Source organism: Amblyomma americanum, chromosome 6 (genome assembly GCF_052857255.1).
Source record: "Amblyomma americanum isolate KBUSLIRL-KWMA chromosome 6, ASM5285725v1, whole genome shotgun sequence".
Taxonomy (NCBI): domain Eukaryota; kingdom Metazoa; phylum Arthropoda; class Arachnida; order Ixodida; family Ixodidae; genus Amblyomma; species Amblyomma americanum.
Genome location: NC_135502.1, coordinates 17,251,690 through 17,272,642, shown reverse-complemented (window position 1 = coordinate 17,272,642; position 20,953 = coordinate 17,251,690). Strand labels below are relative to the sequence as shown.

The 20,953-nt window shown below is 44.7% G+C and overlaps 1 protein-coding gene across 8 annotated transcripts in view; it reads right to left on the bottom strand.

The window, feature by feature from the left end:
* Positions 1–3,332: 3,332 nt before the first annotated feature.
* The window catches only part of LOC144136384 (zinc transporter foi-like), an 87,978-nt gene continuing 70,357 nt past the window's right edge, over positions 3,333–20,953 (bottom strand). For all 8 annotated transcript variants that reach the window (XM_077668662.1, XM_077668664.1, XM_077668667.1 and 5 more), the window contains 9 exons: positions 19,641–19,810; positions 16,712–16,912; positions 15,592–15,724; positions 12,731–12,953; positions 11,783–11,936; positions 10,667–10,748; positions 8,314–8,394; positions 6,683–6,870; positions 3,333–5,118 (listed from right to left, as the gene is read on the bottom strand). In XM_077668662.1, the coding sequence (XP_077524788.1) occupies positions 4,969–5,118; positions 6,683–6,870; positions 8,314–8,394; positions 10,667–10,748; positions 11,783–11,936; positions 12,731–12,953; positions 15,592–15,724; positions 16,712–16,912; positions 19,641–19,810 (1,382 nt within the window). In that variant the 3' untranslated portion in view covers positions 3,333–4,968. The remainder of the gene's footprint in view (positions 5,119–6,682; positions 6,871–8,313; positions 8,395–10,666; positions 10,749–11,782; positions 11,937–12,730; positions 12,954–15,591; positions 15,725–16,711; positions 16,913–19,640; positions 19,811–20,953) is intronic.

Below are 20,953 nucleotides of genomic sequence, written 5' to 3'. Positions count from 1 at the left end.
ATGGCACGTTTTATGGCATTTAATATTTACTTGAAATTGTTTTTAATACGACCGACGTAATTATTTGCCATGATTCGAGAAAAAGAAGTCTGGTAAGTTCTTGCGCGGTCACGTTGGCGTGCTTAGAATAGCGTACCTTAAGTGTGCTAAAAGCCACATGCTTTTTCATTGCATCATGCATGGCATGTTTCATAATGTAGTCTATGATCGCGAAGCTTGTTTGAAAGAAGCAGCCGCAGGCGTGCTACTAACAGACGTGGCGAGATTGAGAGAGGACACGGAAGTGAAAAGTGCTTTCATTATTGATGCATGCGATATGTAACTAAATTTGGCGCAAATATGAAATTGCTACGCTTGTTTCAGTAATGCGCTTTATTTGTAGCTATACCTGGTGCAGTTCTTGGGTGATTATTGCTAACACCCTTGTCAAGTCACCCCAAGGTCGTAAATAATTGAGTAGAAAGTGCGCAATTTTTTTTTTATGCCAGCATGTTGTTTACAATGCCCTGTTCTGTATGATGACGCTATTAGTTCATTTTTTAGATGATCATGTACTTATGCATGCATAGTTACATGAAAACATTTCCAACAATTCTTACAAAAATAACTAACATTTAGTACTGCACATGTAGGAAAAAAAACCAGATTTATTGCAATCCTCAATGTCTTGGGAATCGTTGGGGACAAATAGGATAATTCTATTTTCATGCATTACGAAAGTCTGAGTGATGCCAATCGCAGAAAATGTGAACGGTCACGAAACGAGTTGTAACGTTTATTCCCTCGTTTTTGGCCTCTTCGCTTGCGCTTTGGTCAAAGAAATGCAGCACTGAACTCAAAGAAAGCCTCAAAGAAATCAAAGAAATTACCTCACAATTTTCGACGACCACACATCTAGAAAGCGTAATTTATAAATTTCTACTGAATGTTTTGCTATAATTTTTCGTCACGAAATAGAAGACCCCAGGGCTAAGAAGGAAAATAAATCCAGGGATCAAAAATTTTCACCAAATCGACCAGTTTAACAAGGGGAGAGAGAAGTCGGCCTGGCTGGTGCGTGATCCTGTGGCTAAAAACAGCACTTAAGCGAGACAAAGGAGAATGGGGAGACGACGCTGTCCCCACTTTTCGCACAGCGCGACATGTACGTATGTCAGCAGACGGTGAGCGCACGTCTGCTCCGCCGAGACAACGCCAGCACTTCCTCTCGCTACTGTCCCGAAGTAAAATCATTCTGGCTAGAGCAGAGCGTCAAAAACTTCCTATTTTATTCAATGCCTAGCGTAGAAATCAACGGGAGAAACGCTTTCTGTTTACTACTAACCATATATAAGGGTAGCGAACTATTTCCCTGAATACGCCGTACGTGGCCAACGCGAGCTCTTCTACTTCGAGAAATTACGAAGTTGAAAGCATCAACCATTGCTGTGATTCGCAGAAACTGAGAACGCGCCTACAAGCCTTAAAAACCTGCACTCAACACCTCTCCGCGACCAACGTTTTTAAAAACGTTGTCCGCGACGCCACTCCCTGGCCTTTTGCCTACCGCGAGCCCGCTAGCGACTACAGCCCCACCTCGTTTGTTTGCAAACATGCAGGAGGTCTATACAGGAACACTCAACGTTTTTAGATCAATTCTGCTATTCGTGATTTTTGCTTAAATTTAATGACAATCTCTATTTCATGCTCAAGTGTTTTTAAGGATTAAAAAATATGTTACTTTCAAAGGCTTCGAAAAGTGGATATTCAACTTCATGGCTTTTTAATAATTTCAAAGAGCTGTTGCTACCTGTACTCTCCACGATTTAATTAGTATTGTATTGCTCCAGGGTGTCAAAATTCACGCTGTTAATGCGAAAGCATATATGCCTCATCGAAGGAAAATCTGTCCCCGAAAGTTGTCCGCAGGAACTGTTTGCAGGAATTGTCCGCAGGAAGTGTTACCTCTCACATGACCTCATTTGAAAAAAAAAATTCGCTGCATTGGGGCTCAAACCCAAGCCACCTGTATGCTGGGCGTGCACACAATGCATATGCCACGAAGCATGTGCCACAAAGGGTCGTTGGTTCAAGTGTGTTAGAGGCGCACAAAGTGAACGCAATGTGGTGTGTATAACTGTAAAGTGTGTTGGGGATGTGTACTGATGTTAGACAATGATGACGTGCAAAACAAAAATTGCTCATGTCATCCAAGGATCACGCGACGACGACTTGCAAAAAAAAGTTGCCGACGTTCAAACACAAATGCGTTCACATTTCAAAAATGCAGTAGACGGCAGTGCTCACCAAATTTTCTAACCTAGCATGAGAAGTTCAGCAGAATTAAGGTGACCTTTGCTGAAAAGTTGCTGACGTTCAAACACAAATGCGTTGACATTTCAAAAATGCGATAGACGGCAGTGCTCACCAAATTTTATAACCTAGCCTGAGAAGTTCAGCAGAATTAAGGTGACCTTTGCCGACTCATTTCAAGATGCCGCTGTGAAGTAAAGCTGAAAAATTGCCATCGAGAAAGTCATCAGTAGTCAGGAAGATGAGCCTTGTGCTGCACTGTTAGGCCATGTCAGCCATGGCAGAGTAAGTAGTGCAGCAAAAACCCACACAACGAAAACAGTTGCTCAGTGCGCCTGTCACTGCAGTACTGTCACTGCGTGACAACACAGCAGGCTTCAAGCTTCTCGGCAGACAACAGACAAGCACACATCATCTAAATTGTGGGGACTGCCCCACCGTCCCCTTTTGTTTGGGTTCTTACACCGTGCCCGTGATGCACCCTGCAGCAACAGCATCGCCTCAATGCGGGGCGCGCCACGCGACTCTCCCTGGTTAACTGAACAAGAGTGGGCGCTAGCGTTGGAGCGGGGAAGACTGCTCGCTGCGTACGCGCAGGGGGCACAGCTCACAGCATCAGACTTCGGCTGGATCGTCGGCGAGTGTGGATGTGTCGCCCGCGGCTCCGCTCTTTGCCAGTGGGGCGAGGCCTCGTTCTCCCGCATCTTGTCCCGTCCAGCTTCGGAGTATCCCTTGCCCTAGCATGGGCGAACATTCGCTCGTAACCTTGCTGGCGAGTCGAACGATCTCAATTCCTTAGCGTATTTTGTTGCTAGCTGGCGTTATTGTAGTTGTAGAAATAAATGCCTCTGTGAGTCAGTGTCATTCCTTTGTTCCCTCAGAGCAAGGCCCGCCCTGGTCGGCGTGCGCTCGGTAGCGTACGCGGTCACGGGGTGGGGTCCGGACGGCTTTAAACTGTGTCAGCCGCTGTTAAATGGGGAAAAAATTTATCTCCCCTATTAAAGCCCCACAACATAAAGTGAGACAGATTACTGCAAACGCAATGGCATCTCAAAAGGGTTTATTAGCAAAATGTTTTCATCAAAGATATATATATATATATATGTATGTATGCCTGTTATATAAAGCTGTCCAATTTGAACAGCACCAATTTGTGTAACCTATATGCTGTCGGGAATAAAATATGCAAACAGGTAAATGTTGCAAACACAGCAGCACCAGATGGCACCACCCAGTTGCAGCAACAGGTTCCCAGCAGATGCAGCATGGGTGCATGCACAGTGACAACCTCAGGTGCGCTGGTTTGCACGACACTAAACGCTCACTTTTGGTCCAGACAGTCACACGTCACAATGGAACAGAGGTAAAGATAAAATATGCAAGCGACAAAAACAAAACAGAAAAACAACACCATAGTCCGCTTCACCTGCGCCTAAACGAATGAAACAAAAGAACATGCAGAGGAACATTTGGTGGCACACATCCTCTCAGCATACATGCACTGAAGGAAATGAAACGATGTCATAATTGCTACTAAATAATGAACACAAACAGTTGGCACAGCTATGCCAGGAGTGCAAATAAACTATACATTAAAAAAGCAAAAAAAAGAGGGCAGGGCACTGTGACAAATGTTGAAAAAGCTGCATAAATTAACAGTAAAAAGGAACACACATTGAACTCGGGTGTGGATTACTGCAATAAAAATGATGCAGAAAGAACAAATACAAAAACATGCAGAAGAAATGGCGGTGTGGAAAGACAATAAGATAATGTGAACTGTTTCTTGATTAGCAGTGTATATGACAGTGTCGACAATAAATTCATCCTACAGCGCCACCACTATTTTTTTTCACAAAAGCTTGTTCCAGAGGGTAAAAAAGAAGAATAAGATATGCACTTCTCTGTTACACACAGCCATATTGCAGCAGGAAGTGATACAGACAAGCATGATTTGAAAACAAATATGCAACATAGCTTTTAACAATCTAACAAATATAACCTGCATCTTTTCATAAATATAACCTGCATCTTTTCGAAGCAGCGCATCTATTCAAACACCAATAAAAAACGGGATGAAGGCCAAGGGGGATGCAAAAAGTCAGCTAATAACAGCACCTACGAAAAATTGCAGAAGGAGCTGGAAAAAACACGAGTCAACCAAGTTTTTCGGTCATGCCCTATCAACAAAGAAGTGAATAACAAAAGGCAGTTTTCTTTACAAAGGTTATAGGGGTGTGGGTAATGGATATTAAACTGAGTAGCATAGACTGTATTGCTGCATGTAATACCATGTATAGTCTGCCTTAACGCGCAATTCACCTGCACAAAATTCTCAACTATACTGCCATGCACTTCACGCACTAGTCCCATTGATCACAAACACGGCACATTTCTGCGCATGCACACAGGCAGCACGCCCTCTGCAAGTGGCCAGTCACAACCAGCACAGCCCATGGCTTGGTGCGACTTGATTGGGTGCAACTTTGTCAATGGCATCTCCGGGTGGTGCCTTGCTTGGGTGGGAAGAAAAACTGAAGTGTCGCAGGCCTCGGCTCGAGGTACGCGGCCCCGTCGTAAAGTGGCTCCATGAAGGGAATTGCTGAAAAGTGTGACAGCAAGCCTGCACACGTGTGTTCCTGTTTTGTCCTTCAGAAAACGCAATAGAGGAACAACCTAGGGGCTCATAAGTCTTTGGAGGTCTCGCTCGTACAGGGCGATCACAAACATGGTGCTCACTCCCAGTGAGATGCCCAGCAACTGAATGCCCAGCTGGTGCACAGCCCTCGCATTGCCATGATTTGGGTTCACCGAGAGCTCTGGCAACTGCACGCGCAAACAAAAAAAGGAAAACAAAAAAAAATGAAGAGGCAGGGATTAGCAGGTGCAGGCTGCAGCTGGCAAGTGTCATTGAACACATTTCTTCAGACATCAAACATATATGAAATCACTTCCGAACACCTATTGTATCAAACGCAGGGATGACAGTAAATGATGTACGTACTGTTAATTTAGTTCCCTCAATGGTACAGTGCCCCAACACCTGGCATCGCTTCCTGGCTTGGCTCACGGCTTTTTAGCCCTTTTGAGACTGTTCTTGCCGTATGGGTCTACGGCCGCATTTGTTCCTGCGGCATTTTTGCCATTCGCGTAGTGTGCTGAGCGCCCGTTGGAAATTTCGCGCACGCTGGGATGTGCTGCCACCTTTTGAAAAGTACAAGAAGTGCCAAGATACTGCTTATGCTATCATATTCCGGCGAAAAAGCAAACAGTCTGTGAATACCGGTGTTGGACGTGGATTGCAATGGCGCGACCACACACCGTGGGCGCGACTTTGTGGCTTCGGTAGAAGCGCGAAATTTGACTTTTGTCTTTGTTGGGACTCTTAGCTCTTTCTAGGAGGTGCTGCGGCCCCCTTCAGCAAAAAAAAGTTACAAAACTGCTTATGCTACGATCTTGTGGGGAAAAAAATTCTGATTGCGACCTTCAGTGTCACGGGTGGTTTCCGGCGGCTCACACGCATACTTTTGGATCCTCCGTGTGATCACAACGAAAGCATCAAAGTTGATTTCTAGTTTTGCCGGGACCCGTCCGGAGGCCCGCGGACACTGATGTTTATCTTTGTTGAGACTCTCGGTTTATCAACCCTCACAGAGTGTCACTGCTCTTCGGTTTATTTATCTTGTGGCGGTTCGGGTGCTCAGTAGCACTGCGTTATGGTCGCACAGGCTGCATTCTTATTTATCCGGACTTTGCCATTTTTGTTTGTTTTTCAAGGGCTACCATAACCCTATGTAGTAGTATTGAAAATTTTCATCGTTTTCATTGATGCTGTGACTGTAATCATCTCTCTGTATATTTTTCGCCTATTTATTCGAACTTTGCGAGTTTTTTTTGTTTCAAATCGCCAATAAAAAAATTTGACGCTAGGGGTGAATTTTCTTCAAGATTATTCGGCCGTCAAAGGGTTAAAGAGAGATTTTGATTCCAAATCATTCAAAAGTGCAACCTAAATGTTCACACGCTCAGGAAGTATATGATAAGCCATTTGAGTACTGTTAACGATATTAAAAAAAGAAGAGAAAATAAGTATTCCGAATTAGTGGATTTCGGACTGCTGTCTTACGTATTGAAAAAATGCAGCACTGATCCAATGTGACACAGAATCGATGAGAGTGAGCACTTTAAATTGTGCTCTTATTCTTTCTCATAAAATTTATTCTATGTATTTGCTGCTATGTGGCATTGCTCAACCGGAAGCTGTGGGACTGTACTGTTGAAGGAACGAAATCATGCGGGACTAATGGCCAATCTTCAATGTATACAATCTCTGGTTATTCTGCCGGTGACGAAACAGACGTGAAAGGAGTTGGTCAGTGTGCATGCTCACCATGTCCACCAGAGCAATGTACAGGAACATGCCCCCGACTCCAGCAAAGATCCACGATGAGGCTGAGTGGACGTTTCCAAGAGAAATGCCGATGGCCATTCCCAACAGGCAAAGCACAGATGACACCACATTGTAGAACACTGCCTGCCTCACCGACATTCCTGCCTTGAGCAGCACCGCAAAGTCACCTGCAACATGTCAAGGAGAGATATTGCAAGTTATCAGCTTGACTAACAAATCTTTTGCTCACAATCACTATACCAAGGCTGCCCTTAGCATCACGTTATGAAACAGGCCATTGTGGTTAGACAACTGTATAAGGAGAAGTGAAAAATTTCAAGGAAAAGTTGTATTCATTTCAAATGATATTCACGCAAAAAAAGAATGGGTACACAGAAGACTCCGACAAGATGAGCGCTTCTTAGTCTTCTGTGTCTCAGTCCTTTTTTTGTGCCGATGTCATTTAAGATGAACATTTCTGCATAACTAGCCCAGGTTCCTTTTTTTTTTGAAAAGCAGTAATTGGCATAATAGTAATTGGCATTAAATGCTCCAAAGTTGCATGTGCATAGGACCTTTGAGGAATAATAAATAAATAAATTAATTAATTTCAATCCCAATTTTCTGGGATATGCACTGACATCCCACAGCACATAGGCATGTTTTGCATTTAGCCTCCATCAAGTGTGGTACTTGCCACCAGGATTCAATTCCATGACCTTGAGGTCAGCAGCCAAAGCCACTGAGCCACCAGGTCAGGGTATTTACAAGGTGAAGATGTTCATTCACCGACATATAAAAAAAGAAGGCACTTCTTTTCTTTTTATACTGCTTTGCACAATTCTGCCTGAACTTGTACACTGTCTCATACCCTGCTTACTTGAACAATTTTAATGCCCACTAAAGCTAAGGCCACAAAGCCAATCAAATAGGGATCAGCTGGTGCCACACAGCAATTTGCAGTGACCACTGTACTTGAAGGAGGTTTGGGAATGACATTGAATCCCAAGCAACTCCGACAGCAGCCATGCACTCCCCCTGCCTCTTTGCCACCAGATCCACTTCTGACACATTTAACGTCTTCAGCTTCCCTCAGGCAGCATACATGTGTTCTTATTCCCCCGTGTACCTGCCCCTTCCCCCCAACCTATCACGGGTGGAGGAGGTCTCTCTGAGGCGGCTGCGGGTTGGAGTGGCCCTTACGCCTGCTGTTCACCACCAGTGGCAAAGTGAGAAGATTCCTGCGCCGGAAAAATGCCCTCACTGCGAAACACCCGCTTCTGACACCACTGTCCACCACATATTGTGGACATGCCCAGGAACTTCACTGATGCGCGCTCGCGTTCTTCAAGAGGCAGGCCTGTCCTCAAAAAATGACTGATTTCCACTTGTGGCTAACGAAAAAGATTTACGCCCGAAGATTATGTGACTTTTTATACATAACCGGACTTCATGCCTTTTTGTAACATATTATAATGTTCGTTAATGACATCATGTTTTATGCCATGCAGCACATTAAGCATCCCAAATAAATATGTTGGGGTAAAGAAAAAAAGGGCACATGAAAATTGCAATCAAATAAAAATTGTCAGCTGCATATTCCACTCAATGTTGGCAAGTCTGACACTTACCAAGTTCATGAGGAAGTTCGTGACAGAACACCGCAATGGTTGTACTAAGGCCCCCAGAAAGACCCGACGCAAATGCCGCACCTAGAAAGGAAAACACTGAATATGTCTTTATGGCACATGACAACTTGTAACCTGACAATGTCAGAAAAGGCAGTGTGTACAGCACTCATCCTTTCAGCAATAACTGCCTTTTTAATCATTCTTCCATCTTGCTGCACCATGTATCCACTACATAGCTAACCACCTGCACTGAAGCACTGAATAATTGATACTACTAGATGCCAAAAACAAATAGTGGCAGCTCCCCAGTCACACTCAGCCACTTCTCAAGGGCCTAGCCATGGCAGCACCAAACAAAAACGTGGCATCAAAAGGCATGCTAGCTTTATGTGGAACAAAAATTCCTTATAATAAAACATCATTCTATTCATGCACAATACTATGACACATAGCCGTGTATAAGCATAAGTTTCTTTCCAAGAACGGCCATCTGAAATGGGGGGGGGGGGTTAACCCAAACGCGTAGTCGACCTAGTAGTATTTGTGGGGTCTAAGGTAGCTTTGGCCGAGCCGCGGGTAGTACGTGTCTCATGCCGGTACCTGTTCCCGGCAGGACACGAAAAGCTTCATGTGGCAAAAATAAAAAAAAAAAAGGTAATTTACCGGTAAATTGGTTTGACTGCAAAAATTCAAAATATGCGCAGCTTGTCTCACTCAAGCTTGCAGTTACCCCATGAGTGGTAGACAGCGCGATAGAATCATCATCATCATCAGCCTGCCTACACCCACTGCAGGGCAAAGGCCTCTCCCATGCCTCTTCAACTAACCCTGTCCTTTGCCAGCTGCATCCAACCTATGCCTGCAAACTTCCTAATCTCATCCGCCCAGCTAACCTTCTGCCGCCCCCTGCTATGCTTACTTTCTCTTCGAATCTACTCCGTTACCCCTAAGGACCAGCGGTTATCTTGCTTTCGCAGTACATGCCCCGCCCAAGCCCATTTCTTCCTCTTGATTTCGACCAGGCTGTCATTAACACGTGTTTGTTCCCTCACCCACTCTGGCCGCTTCCGCTCTCTTAACGTTACACTTAACATTTTCCTTTCCATGGCTAGCAGCGTTGTCCTTAACTTAAGCTGAACTCTTTTCGTTAGCCTCCACGTTTCCGCCCCGTAGGTGAGTGCCGGTAAGATACAGCTGTTGTACACTTTTCGCTTGATGGATATTGGTAACCTGCTATTCATGATCCGAGAGAACCTGCCATATGCGCAACACCCCATTCTTATCCTAGTTATTTCCCTCTCATGATCCAGATCAGCTGCCACTACCTGCCCTAAGTAGACGTATTCCTTTACCACTTTTAGTACCTCGTTGCCTGTTGTGAACTGCTGTTCCCTTGCTAGACTGTCGAACATTACTTTGGTTTTCTGCATGTTAATTTTTAGACCCATCGTACAGCTCTGCCTGTCTAACTCAGTGATCATGATTTGCAGTTCATCTGCTGAGTGACTCAACAAGGCAATGTCATCAGCGAATTGCAGATTATTTAAGTATTCTCCATTTACTCTTATCCCCAACTGTTCCCAATTAAGGCCTCGGAATACCTCCTGTAAACATGCGGTGAATAGCATTGGCCTGACACCCTTGCCTGACGCCCTTCCTTATTGAAATTTTATTGCTGACTTTATGGAGGACTATGGTGGCTGTACAGTTCCTATATATATCTTCCAGTATTTTGACATAAGGCTCATCTACACCCTGATTCCTCAATTCCTCTATGACTGCTGAGGTTTCCACTGAGTTGAATGCTTCCTCATAATCAACAAAGGCTATATACAGGGCTGGTTATATTCTGCGCATTTCTCTATCATCTGATTAATAGTGTGAATATGATCTATCGTGGAATATCCTTTACGAAAGACTGCCTGATCATATGGTTGATTGAAGTCTAAGGCTGCCCTGAGAAAACTTCTATTAACCTCCAAAGCCTGCATTCCCCCTGTGCAGTTCCAGTGTCCACCGAGATATGCGAGACAGTTGCTGCGCCATTTCCTTTCCCCAAAAACCAAAAACCAACATGACCGTTGGCACTTCATTCTATGAATTTTTCTGCTCCTGCCTAAAGAGAGATAACACCTGCTTTTCCAGGGCAAGTAAACGGAGCTTTTTACAGCAGGGCAGTGGCCTGAAGGTGGCAGTCACACTTTCATTAGTTTGCAATAATTTTTTTTTCTCTTTTTCACTTAACAGAGTTTTCTCCATTTCCCTGCACCAGTTATTAAATAAAATTCAGTTTTCACACAGAAACCAACTTCCAAGTCAAACAGAGTTAAGAGGGACTTGTTTCTACACTCACCAATAGCAAGTCCATCAGAAAAGTTGTGAAGGCCATCGCCAATAATAACCATCCAGGCCATGGCAGCAATGGATGACGGCACCTACAATTCACATGACTTGTTGAGACATTCAGCAACACAATGAAATTCAATACTGATGCAAAAGCAAGAGGAGTGCACTGTAACTGTTTCCCTCCTCATCCCAGAATGTCCTCAACAATGGATCTCGCATGGCTTTTTCGGCTACCATCAATCCTTACCTAGAGCTGGTGGTGTTGACAGCCTATTAGCCTTTCAATGGCAAAAAGGAAAGGAGTTGCAGTGCAGGGGAAAGGAGATTTTATCCTCACCTGAGGAAACCTCCACAGCCTATCAACTGCCAGTGAGAGCAGGGCCAGATAAGCATTGCTGGTAGCCACGACAACCATAAGGGATCAATGTTTTTCACACAAGCACCCATCATGCAAAAAGAACTCAAAATAAAGCGATCAAAGAGATCAGCTAAAAGCAGCTGTAGCCAGCTGCACAGGCCACCGTACATCTGTGACTGTACCATTACCTAGATGGTGCTACTTTTCCAATATGGTGGCACCCATGACAAAGTCATGAACAGTCAGCATCCATATGAAGGACATTGCTTTTGCCAAAAACTTTTTTTCAAGTATGGCAATTTGTCATTCTCCGGAAAAAAGGGCAGTGAGGGATGTAGGGGCAATGGGCCCAGTTACTCTCATGTATTTTATGCGGTCTTCTTGCAACTATTAACTGTGGTAGATCCCTTCACTCATGTAGGTTTGGTTTCAGAGGGTTTAAAGTCCCAAAAAGATACTCGGGCTATGAGGGACACCGTAGTGAAGGGCTCGGAAAATTTCGACCACCTGGAGTTCTTTAACGTGCACTGACATCGCACAGTACATGGGCCTCTAGAATTTCGCCTTCATCGAAATGCGACCGCCGCGGCTGGGGTTGAATCAGTGTCTTTCAGGTCAGCAGCCGAGCACCATAACCACTGAGCCGCCGGGGCAGCTCACTCATGTAGGCTACAGCCCTAAAGAGACCATTTTCATATTGATTGCATCTGTACACTGCATATTTTGGCTACCCATTGCAGGGTGTAACAGCGACAAGCATGGTACCTCGTGACTGTGTGCATGGCTATGGCGGTGGTGGTGGTGGTGGTCGGCCACGGTGAGTGTGAAACTGTGCTCTTCGCCCGCCTGGCGGTAGACCAGCGTTTCCGTGTGGCACTCCTCCATTCCAGGGTCACCCGAGCCGTGACACAGTGGATGCCTGTACAGCACATCACACAACTGCAAGTTGCTCAATTCTGTCACACTTGTGCTAACTGGCAACACTGCACAGAATACAGTGCTTATAAGAGAGGTGGAGGAAAAAGAAAAGACAAAAAAGTTAAGCTGCTCATTGAGTCAAGAAGATAACAGAGTAGACTAGAATGAATAACAAGCGGCATGTGGACTTTTACAAAGAACTGATGCTTGTACAACCTATCTTGCAGTGTGGCACAACTGAAATGTCTGCAGTAAAGCTCCACCGACATTCGTGAAAGTCGCTGTTTCTCCGTGACAAGCAAATATACTCTGCTGTTGAAGCTTTTCTTGTTATGCAACAAAGAGCTAATCAAGATAAAATCATGAGTGTAAGAATTTTGATGTCTTATCTTCTTTTACAGAGAGGAACATTGAAATGTTTTTTCACTTACTGCTCTAAATGATTAGCGGAGTAATACAACACACTACAGGCCATGGGTTGCCACTTGCTTTTTGTTTTAAAAACTTCTACCTTATAATAAAAGGAAGAACTGTCTACTGGCTAAAGACTTTTTAATGTCTTTCTCAAACACTGCAGGGAAAATACTGTTGGGCACAGCAAGTGGCCATAAACATTGTCATTTTCCCAAAAAATAAAAATTCAGACATGTCGATAGGTGGTGAGTGAGCAGACTTTTTTGACGCACTGATAAATCTCATTGCTTTCAACTGTGAAAAAGCAAGCCAGGCTTTGTGGTGCACTGAGTGCACCTTGTATATGGATGGAAACCAAAGAGCATCGGAAGCACTGCCTACCTGTGGCCACTCTCCTCATCTTGCGGCAAGGGTGAAGGCGGACACCTAGCACCGGGGGTCAATTTGGAGCCCCCGTTCTTGACAATCACCAAGAGGTCTTTCTCTGGTTGAGACTCTTCTGTGTGGTGGTGGTGCAGCTCAGGGTCATGCAGGTCCATGATCTCCATGTAGCCCTCTCCCAGGGGCGACAGCTCCATCTCCTCAGCCGGAACTGCTGTTAGCCCTGCAGTGTGCATGTGCCCAAAGCCATATGCTCATGGGTAAAGAAAACTAAGAAGGAAGCGCCAGGTGACAGTTTCGGAGCTTATTAATCAAAAATAAAGAGGGAGACAGCTGGCCCCCAAGCGACAGCCTGTGGTGCGTATTTTGTTGGCCAGGAGAGGATTTCAGCCTTCATGTTCTGCAGAGTTTGGCAAGCCCGTAAAAAAAAAAGAGGAATAGGAATGACTTCAAGAAGGCTTTGCCTGTGGAGGCCACCTGCATGGCATAACACCCCACCCTTTTTTCTCCAAGAGGTTGGTAGCCGGGTGCGCTACTACTTGGATGCCACTAAAATATTCATGCGATGTCACAGGTGCCACTTTGTAGTAAAGCGCGCACGTAGAGTGGTGCAGGCCAGAGCAGGTAATAATAAGCTGATTAGACATGTGTGCAGTATATTGCTGTGCTCCATGTACACCAAAATGGCGGCCACTGTGATGTCAATGCATATGGTGAAAAGCTTTCCCAGTCCAACTGGAACCAACTGGGAATTGCTTCATAAACCAGTTGGAGAGATTTTCACCAGACACTAGCTGCTATAAGTGCAGGTGATGCCGATCTGGTGATGCAGACGATTCAAGGTGATTCTCGGCAATAAATGTGTGCCTTCAGCTGCCTAACAAGCATCAACAAAGCCACAAAAATCCGAACAATCGAATTTCACTCAGAATGAAAACTGAACGGAGTAGTGATCTTTGTCCCTTAGCCCTTTAAGAAGATCAACTCTGGGTTTTATTCGAGACTCAAGTACTCTAATTAATTTTAATGCAGGTTTTCCTCCTCACCCTCACTATTTCTACCATGTTTCGTAGCCCTACGACAATTCAAATTTGTACAAATTGATTTTGAAGTTTGTCATCTGCGCGGCCTCAGTTCAGGAGATTTCTGCGGGCAACACTGCATTTGCAGGGTCACAAACGTTGACTGCATGCTATTACTCACTGCCCATGTGAAGAAAGAAAATTTTAAATTAGACACTTGTATTAGGTTGTCTGGGGCATTTCATGAAGTGAGGCATCATTTGCAGTAGTTATTTCAGAAATTCAATGCACATATAGGCGTTTTCCCATAATGTCTGACGTTATTGCTGTATCAAATGGAGCATCATCCCTGGCTATGTACCAAGTCTAGTTTCGGTTTGCTGTTTTAGCTGTTTTAAAATACTGGTTCTACTTGATATTTTGAGAAGCACTTCCTTGTGCCGGAGGTAGGGGATTCTGAGGAATGTAATGAGATAATTAACTCAGAATGCTGAAGAAAGCCCCAGAGTTTCACTCTAAGGAGCATTGTACACAATTATATAAATACAGTGCAAACTTGCAGCATTTTCTGAGACTATCCTCTACATAGCTAGCATTTAGTATTTCTTTGTTTCAAGCAAATTTAGCATCCTTCATATTACAAATACAGTTGAACCCCGCTACAACGAACGTCGCTTCAACGAAATATTTTCAATTCCCCGTCAGCTCGCTATAGAAAGTAATGGAACGAAATTTTTGCTATGGGAAGCTGAATTTAAAAATCTATCTTACAATAAAACAAGCATATTGCCACCCATCTGTGTACTTCCGCAGGTCCACGCTGCTTTGTTTCACTAAACTCGCTGGGACCAATTGATCCACTCATTCAAACGCACATGAAGACCGCCATTGCTTGGTGGTGATAGCTTGCTGGCTGCCTTGCGACAAGGTGCGGGTGCAAGCTCCCGTTTTTTTCCAAGCCAGAGCCGGAACCAATGCGTCGCCAAAGCACGCAGCAGCCTGGCAACAGCAGCAGCACGTTTGCCCTAGTTTTTTTTTTCACTCGTGCTTGTGCGCTGCAATCGACACGAGCATGGCGACTGTCTAGGAAGCGGAAGTTCTTTATTATCAGCGCGGCATCCAGCGGCAGGAAAAAGGGAGACCTTGCAGCGGACTTGGGCACCTCACAGAGCACGCTGTCAGTGATGTCCACTAAACGCTGTCCACTAAAAGGACGCAAGCCAAGATGAACGAATTTTTTAGAAATAAACTATATTTTTGAACAGTGCAGTCAGATCTAAGTTTTTTAGGGCTGATTTCGCCACAACGATATTTCCGCTTCAACGAAATTTTTCGCGCACCACGTGAATTTCGTTGCAGCGGGGTTCGACTGTAGCACGCTTTTTATGTCAACTACCGTACGCAGAAAATAATAACACACTGAACACAACAGCATGTTCTCTGTCATTTCCTTGAGACAGATTTTGCCACTGGTACCAGATACCATATCCCTTCCAGGTCTGGAAGCATGGAAAGGAGGAATATAGAACTCTGTACTGAAGAAAATTTCCTGTGACTCCATGACAGGCAAGCTGCATTTTACGAGTAGCAGCGGGTCCCTCGCAACACCGCCTGACTGTAGTGTGCAGGAGAGATGCAGCAGGAGGGAGGCTGTACTTTATGCGAAATTTGCCATGCTTTTCATTCTCTCTCATGGAAGGTTCCACGCAAGTGGCCGTGGCAGACCTCAAAGGATTTCGTACAGCCACAGTTACAGAAGATGCGACAAACACCCAAACTTTCTCTAAGCCACCCCCTAATCTTTCTCACAAAGACGCACCCTCCCTCGGCGACACTCACGTTCAAGGGCTTCCATTCCAGAGGAGTCCACGTAGCCATACGAGCCCTGTTTGTGGTGCGACAGCTTCTCGCCGACGGCCTTACTCTGCTCTTCTTGGGAGGTGCGGCGAAGCTTCTTTGGAGTGGGGTTGGACTTGCATTAGAAAAACACAAACAACTGAGGTAAACAGAGAAAGAGAGGTAAAGGGAAAGCAAGAAAGGAAGAAAGAGAAGGATCAGGGGTTCACATAAGGACGGCTTATACACACAGGCACTATGATTGATTACAGCAAAAACAAAAACTTGACGAACAGTCATTCAGGAAATGCCCTGCAAACAGTGCGCAAGTAAAGGTATGCTCCATTTAATCTAATTTACGTCCAAGCTAGGATGGCTGATAAACTTTTGGAGAGTGAAACTGCAACTGTGTTACTATAGGTGCGGTATATATAGATCCAATGCCCCAAAGCTGCGTATATGTTATGAGAGATGCTGTAGTGGAAGCCTCTGGATTAATTTCGACCACCTGGGTTTCTTTACTGTGCACTGACATAGCATCACCGCACAGGTGTTTTTACATTTTGCCTCCCCTGAAAGTGGCCACTGCGGCCAGGATACAATAACGAGACCTTGGGATCAGCAGCCGAATGCCACAGCCACTGACCATGGCAGGTCGTGTTTCTAATGGTTGCCCAGTACAAGCACGGACAGTTGCTTGCTAGGCAATTAGTGAAGGCGCATCACTTTTGAACTGCTATAAATATATGCACAGTACCAACCAAAAGTTACAAACTGTCAAGGCCCCTTTCCCTTCAAGAAAGCTACATCAACTAAACAAATGTCAGGGCCTTTGGCAAAAATAAAAACTATCAGAATCATCTGTTTTAAAACAGTGCTGGTGATACTACTTTTACAAGTGTCACAAGCAAACTATTAATTAGATGGATTTCTGAATAAACTGTCTGGTCTGCTTCACAATTGGAAGTAACCAGAACAGTAAAATAGTGGTGAGGGGATTTTAACAGTAGCAGCTCAGCAATAAAAAAGTAGAAACTAGTTGACAAAGGCTCAAGGAAAAAGACCGACAACCACGGTAACAGCCGCTGCATGCAGTGACACAGAGTGCATACATGCAGCATACCTGTGCACTGTTGCTGGATCGAGGGCTGTGCTTGCCCTGCTTGCGGTGTTTGTGGTTGGAGTGTATCGAGAGGAAACGCTCGACAATCAGGAACAGGTAGATGCCCCCCAGGGCAGCCAGGCCGTGCCACACGTAGTGCTCCCCATCTCCCCCGCCCTCACTCTCGTCCGAGTGCTCGTGGTGGTGGTGGCCAGACATGGCCTGCATCAACCGCCCAGAAAAAACATACCAATTAAATAAGATAGCAACTGAAAGTGACATTCACTTGGAGCCCAGTTAAGGGCCGGGCTGCAAAGGAATATATCGCAAGAAATATCACACACCATGAACCTCGGCTCCTTCCTCAAAGAACACTGAGGTGCACTCCATCCAATCTTTGTTCCAAATTTCAATCGTTTGCCCTTTAGAGACCCACGTTCACATTTGTTAGCTGGCAAAGGCTTCAGAGCTGAAAAGTCAAATATTTTTTCACTGTTCAACTTAATCTTATGAAATTGATCATGACGAAAGATAATTTTGGACTTTGTGATAGTTGTCTGGAAGAGAATGGTGGTGCAGTGTAGCCTGAGAGGTCCGCAAATGAAGTTGACATTTCTGCCGTCTACATGTGAAGGTCTGTGGCAGAAACACATGCATTTCATTTTAATGCGATATTGTTAAAGGTGCACTAAAGAGGATTCTGAGCGTGCTTTTTTACTGCAGGAACTTGATCTAAACGATCCGAGTATTCTTAGAAACTGCGAATTATTCTCCTGTGCGGCCGATTTCCCTATTAAATCGGATTAAACATCCCAGCTCCAGCCGTTTTTTTTAACTGACCTCCAAAAGTAGGAGGAGTCAACGAACACGCGATGTGCCTTGCAGCCAGCCATGTGGCGGCTTGCTGCTCTGCAATCGGAGGAGTGATACATATTAATACACAGAGTGATCTGCGAAAGAAGAGAGTCCATGCATATCTTTATTTCTGTGGGCCTAATTTGTGGCTATGTTGTCTGCTACTAAAACTATTTATCCACGGAAACCTAAACACAAAATAAAAGTGAAAGCAAAGCGACCATGCGACTGGCTGAAAGGCATTCCACGTGGTGGTTGACTTCTCCTAGTCTCAGAGGTCAGTTAAAAAAATAAAGGCGGGAGCCGGGACGTTTAATCCGATTTAATAGAGAAATCAGCCGCATAGGACGATAATTCGGAAGTTTCTAAGAATGTTTGGAGCACGTCGACCGAGTTCCCGTGGTAAGAAGACGCACTCAGATTCCTCCTTAGTGCAACTTTAAGGGCCCTGTTCAGCGAAAAACCCGGCGACGGCAGTGGCGACTGTGTAAGCAAAAAGTCCCTTGACACGCAGGTGATCTACCTGCCACCTTGGTCACGTAACCTTGTGACGTCAGCACCGTAGCACCAGCGAAAGCACTTCAATCTCGAGGCAAGGCATCCAAGAAACCCCGTGTTAAAAAGTACACAAAAGACTACAACCCCGGTGCCTTTTGATGAGTGAAATAAAAGGTGAAACTTCGGAAGCCATTTTCTCAAAACTGTTTTTTTTTGTCATTTTCTCCGATTGTTTCACTGATTTCTTCGTGACCGCTGGGGCTATTTTGATACGGATTTTTTCGCTGCATTCCTTGAGAAATGATTCAGGTCGTCACATTCTTGGTTTTCCGGCACCCTGTTTGCTGACTTACTGATTCGACTAGTTGTTCACTGTTTAGATGCCCGTTGTAAAGTCTGCTCATAAAATATTAAAACTAAAAACTTTTACATTTTAAACAAAAACATCTAAGAATGTCACGACCTCATCCATTCATTTTTGAATGCAACACACTTTGAACAAGTCTTCTATCTTATTTTGTAAGTCGCTCAAGCCTGGTACAAGATGAAAAGGAGGAAAATTTTATAAATAAAAAAGTTGTTGAGATATCAGTTTGAAATTTTTATGGTGATATCACAGAAGCATTACCAGTAACCCTGCCAAATTTTATCAGAATTCATGTAGAAATAGGAAAGTTGATCCCGAATGCCACATCCCCCCTTAACAGACAATGGCTTTTCAGAGGAGTAAAAGCCCTAGTGCTAGTGAACTAAAATAGAACTGCAGGGTTCAGTGTCCTGAAGCGGTATGTGGCTGTAAGGGACATTGTAGTGAAGAGCTCCAGATTAATTTGGACCATCTGGGGTTCTTTAACTTACGCCGACATCACACAGTACACGGGCACATTCATTTTGGTACCAGAATGTTTCCAAAGCATAAAGAGCATAGAATAATTTTCAGTCCACATTAAAATCATGCCTGAAGGGTGCACACTAACTAGCCTGAGCTTCGAACAACAAGAAAAACAGCAGGAGAAGCAGCAGTTGAGAGCTTATGTGGTTTTGGAAAAATTCAGAGGTCACCTCTGCAACCAGAGCGCCAACGAAAAACAAAAATTATAACAATAGCATAGGGTTACAGATCCATGCAAGTATGTGTTAGCTAACAGTGGGTGGCATGAAAAAAGCTGCCAAATGCTACCTGTATGTTTGTTTTTATTTTTTGCCATGCATTTAATGCGCACAATCCCTACACTGTGCCTTAAAGAGGCAAAACCCTAGTCGAGACCATTCCCTTATTTCAGGAATTTTCAAACTTGGTTCTGCAGAACTATCCGGCACTTCAGTACGCTTTCTGGGTGCCCTGAGCATCTAAACCTAAGCATGCCTCAAATCCAATGTTTCATTTATGCTCATGGCAGACTGTTTCACCAATACAGCAAGCAATCAATAATAAATAGGGCCATTTTTGGAGGGGCCATTCATCAGTATGCTCTTCTGCACATGCCTGTTAGGCAGGACAGATTGGAAGACAAGACACACAGGGTTCTTCAGCTTCTTTTGGAAGCCACTAGGGTTCCCCGATAAGACTACAAAAATTGGCAGCCATGTAACTCACGTGCGGAAGGAGGTGGAGGAGGGCGTCGCCTGTCAGACTCCCCACCGCCAACCCCACCAGGAACTGGATTAACGTTTGGTAGAAGACCTTCTGCATGAGAGGCACTATGGCGACACTCAGCAGGCCACTCAGGCTGATGGCCAGCACCCCGAGGAAGGCATACATCCACACTGGAATAAATGCACAAACAGAGAAAAACAAATGAAGACGTGGATTCAAGACACTGGCCACAATGAACCAATGATCAGCAAGTGTAATTCATTACCATATGCTACACTATACTACACTACACTGTACAAGAAGATATGAGTTTGGGATACTGGCTACTGCAAAGCAATGATCAACAGAGCCAATGTATATTCAAGTGTTTAGTTGGGCTAGTAGGTGTTTCATACTGGCTTCTGGCTTTTGCACTGTGTCAAGAAGTGTGCAGGAGATAATACGATGCAATGCAACTAATCTGTGTTAGCAGCACTGGTTATACATTTCGCTTCTACAACGATCACTTTCCCGTTGAGTCTGAATTGTATTTCACCATTGAAGGCACCTGGAGGGTGGAAGTGAGTGGTTGGTGGTGGGTGAAGGTTCTGTATTGGTGGAAGTGAGTTGTTTGGTGTGGGGTGGAGTATTCTGGACGGAAGAGATGGGTCGAAGGCAAAGATGGGTGGGCATCACACAACACCAGATGGACAGATTTTGTAAAGATGAAGGGAGTAATGCTAATGCAATAAAAACAGTAAAAAAATATATGGCCACGTTTTGTGTTTACAGTGCCCGACAGGCTAATGCAGCTTTGCCCTGCAGTTACTGGAACAGGAAAGCTATGCTGTGATCTGAAATACGCCACAAACCAAGTTCATGGCGGAATGTGTGTCGTGTACACTATTCTGCCTTCCTGCAGCAAGATACATGCAGTGCCCTCTGAGTCAGTCATTTAAGCACCCTCCGGTTTCGCCTGAGTTGCTGTCCTATCACTAGCTGGCACCACTCATTTGGAGGGACATTGTTGAAAATGCAGAATGTCCCCCAACATCTGATGTGGCCGCTGTGACACACATGACAGGGCAACGGAGGGAATGGGAGATTTGCAAGGTGTACAAGATTCTCAGAGCGGGCGATTTCAGAGGGCAACATGCGTGTCAGTGTTCTGTCAATGACACTGGTAAAGAAATTATGTGCACTGTTATGTTATTATTATGACATTACATGCCAGGAACATGCTACGCATGAAAAGTGGTGATCAAGGACAGAAGTGTTATCTGTGACGAGGCATCTGCGAATGCTTGGTGGAATGAACACAGTATTTGGTGTAT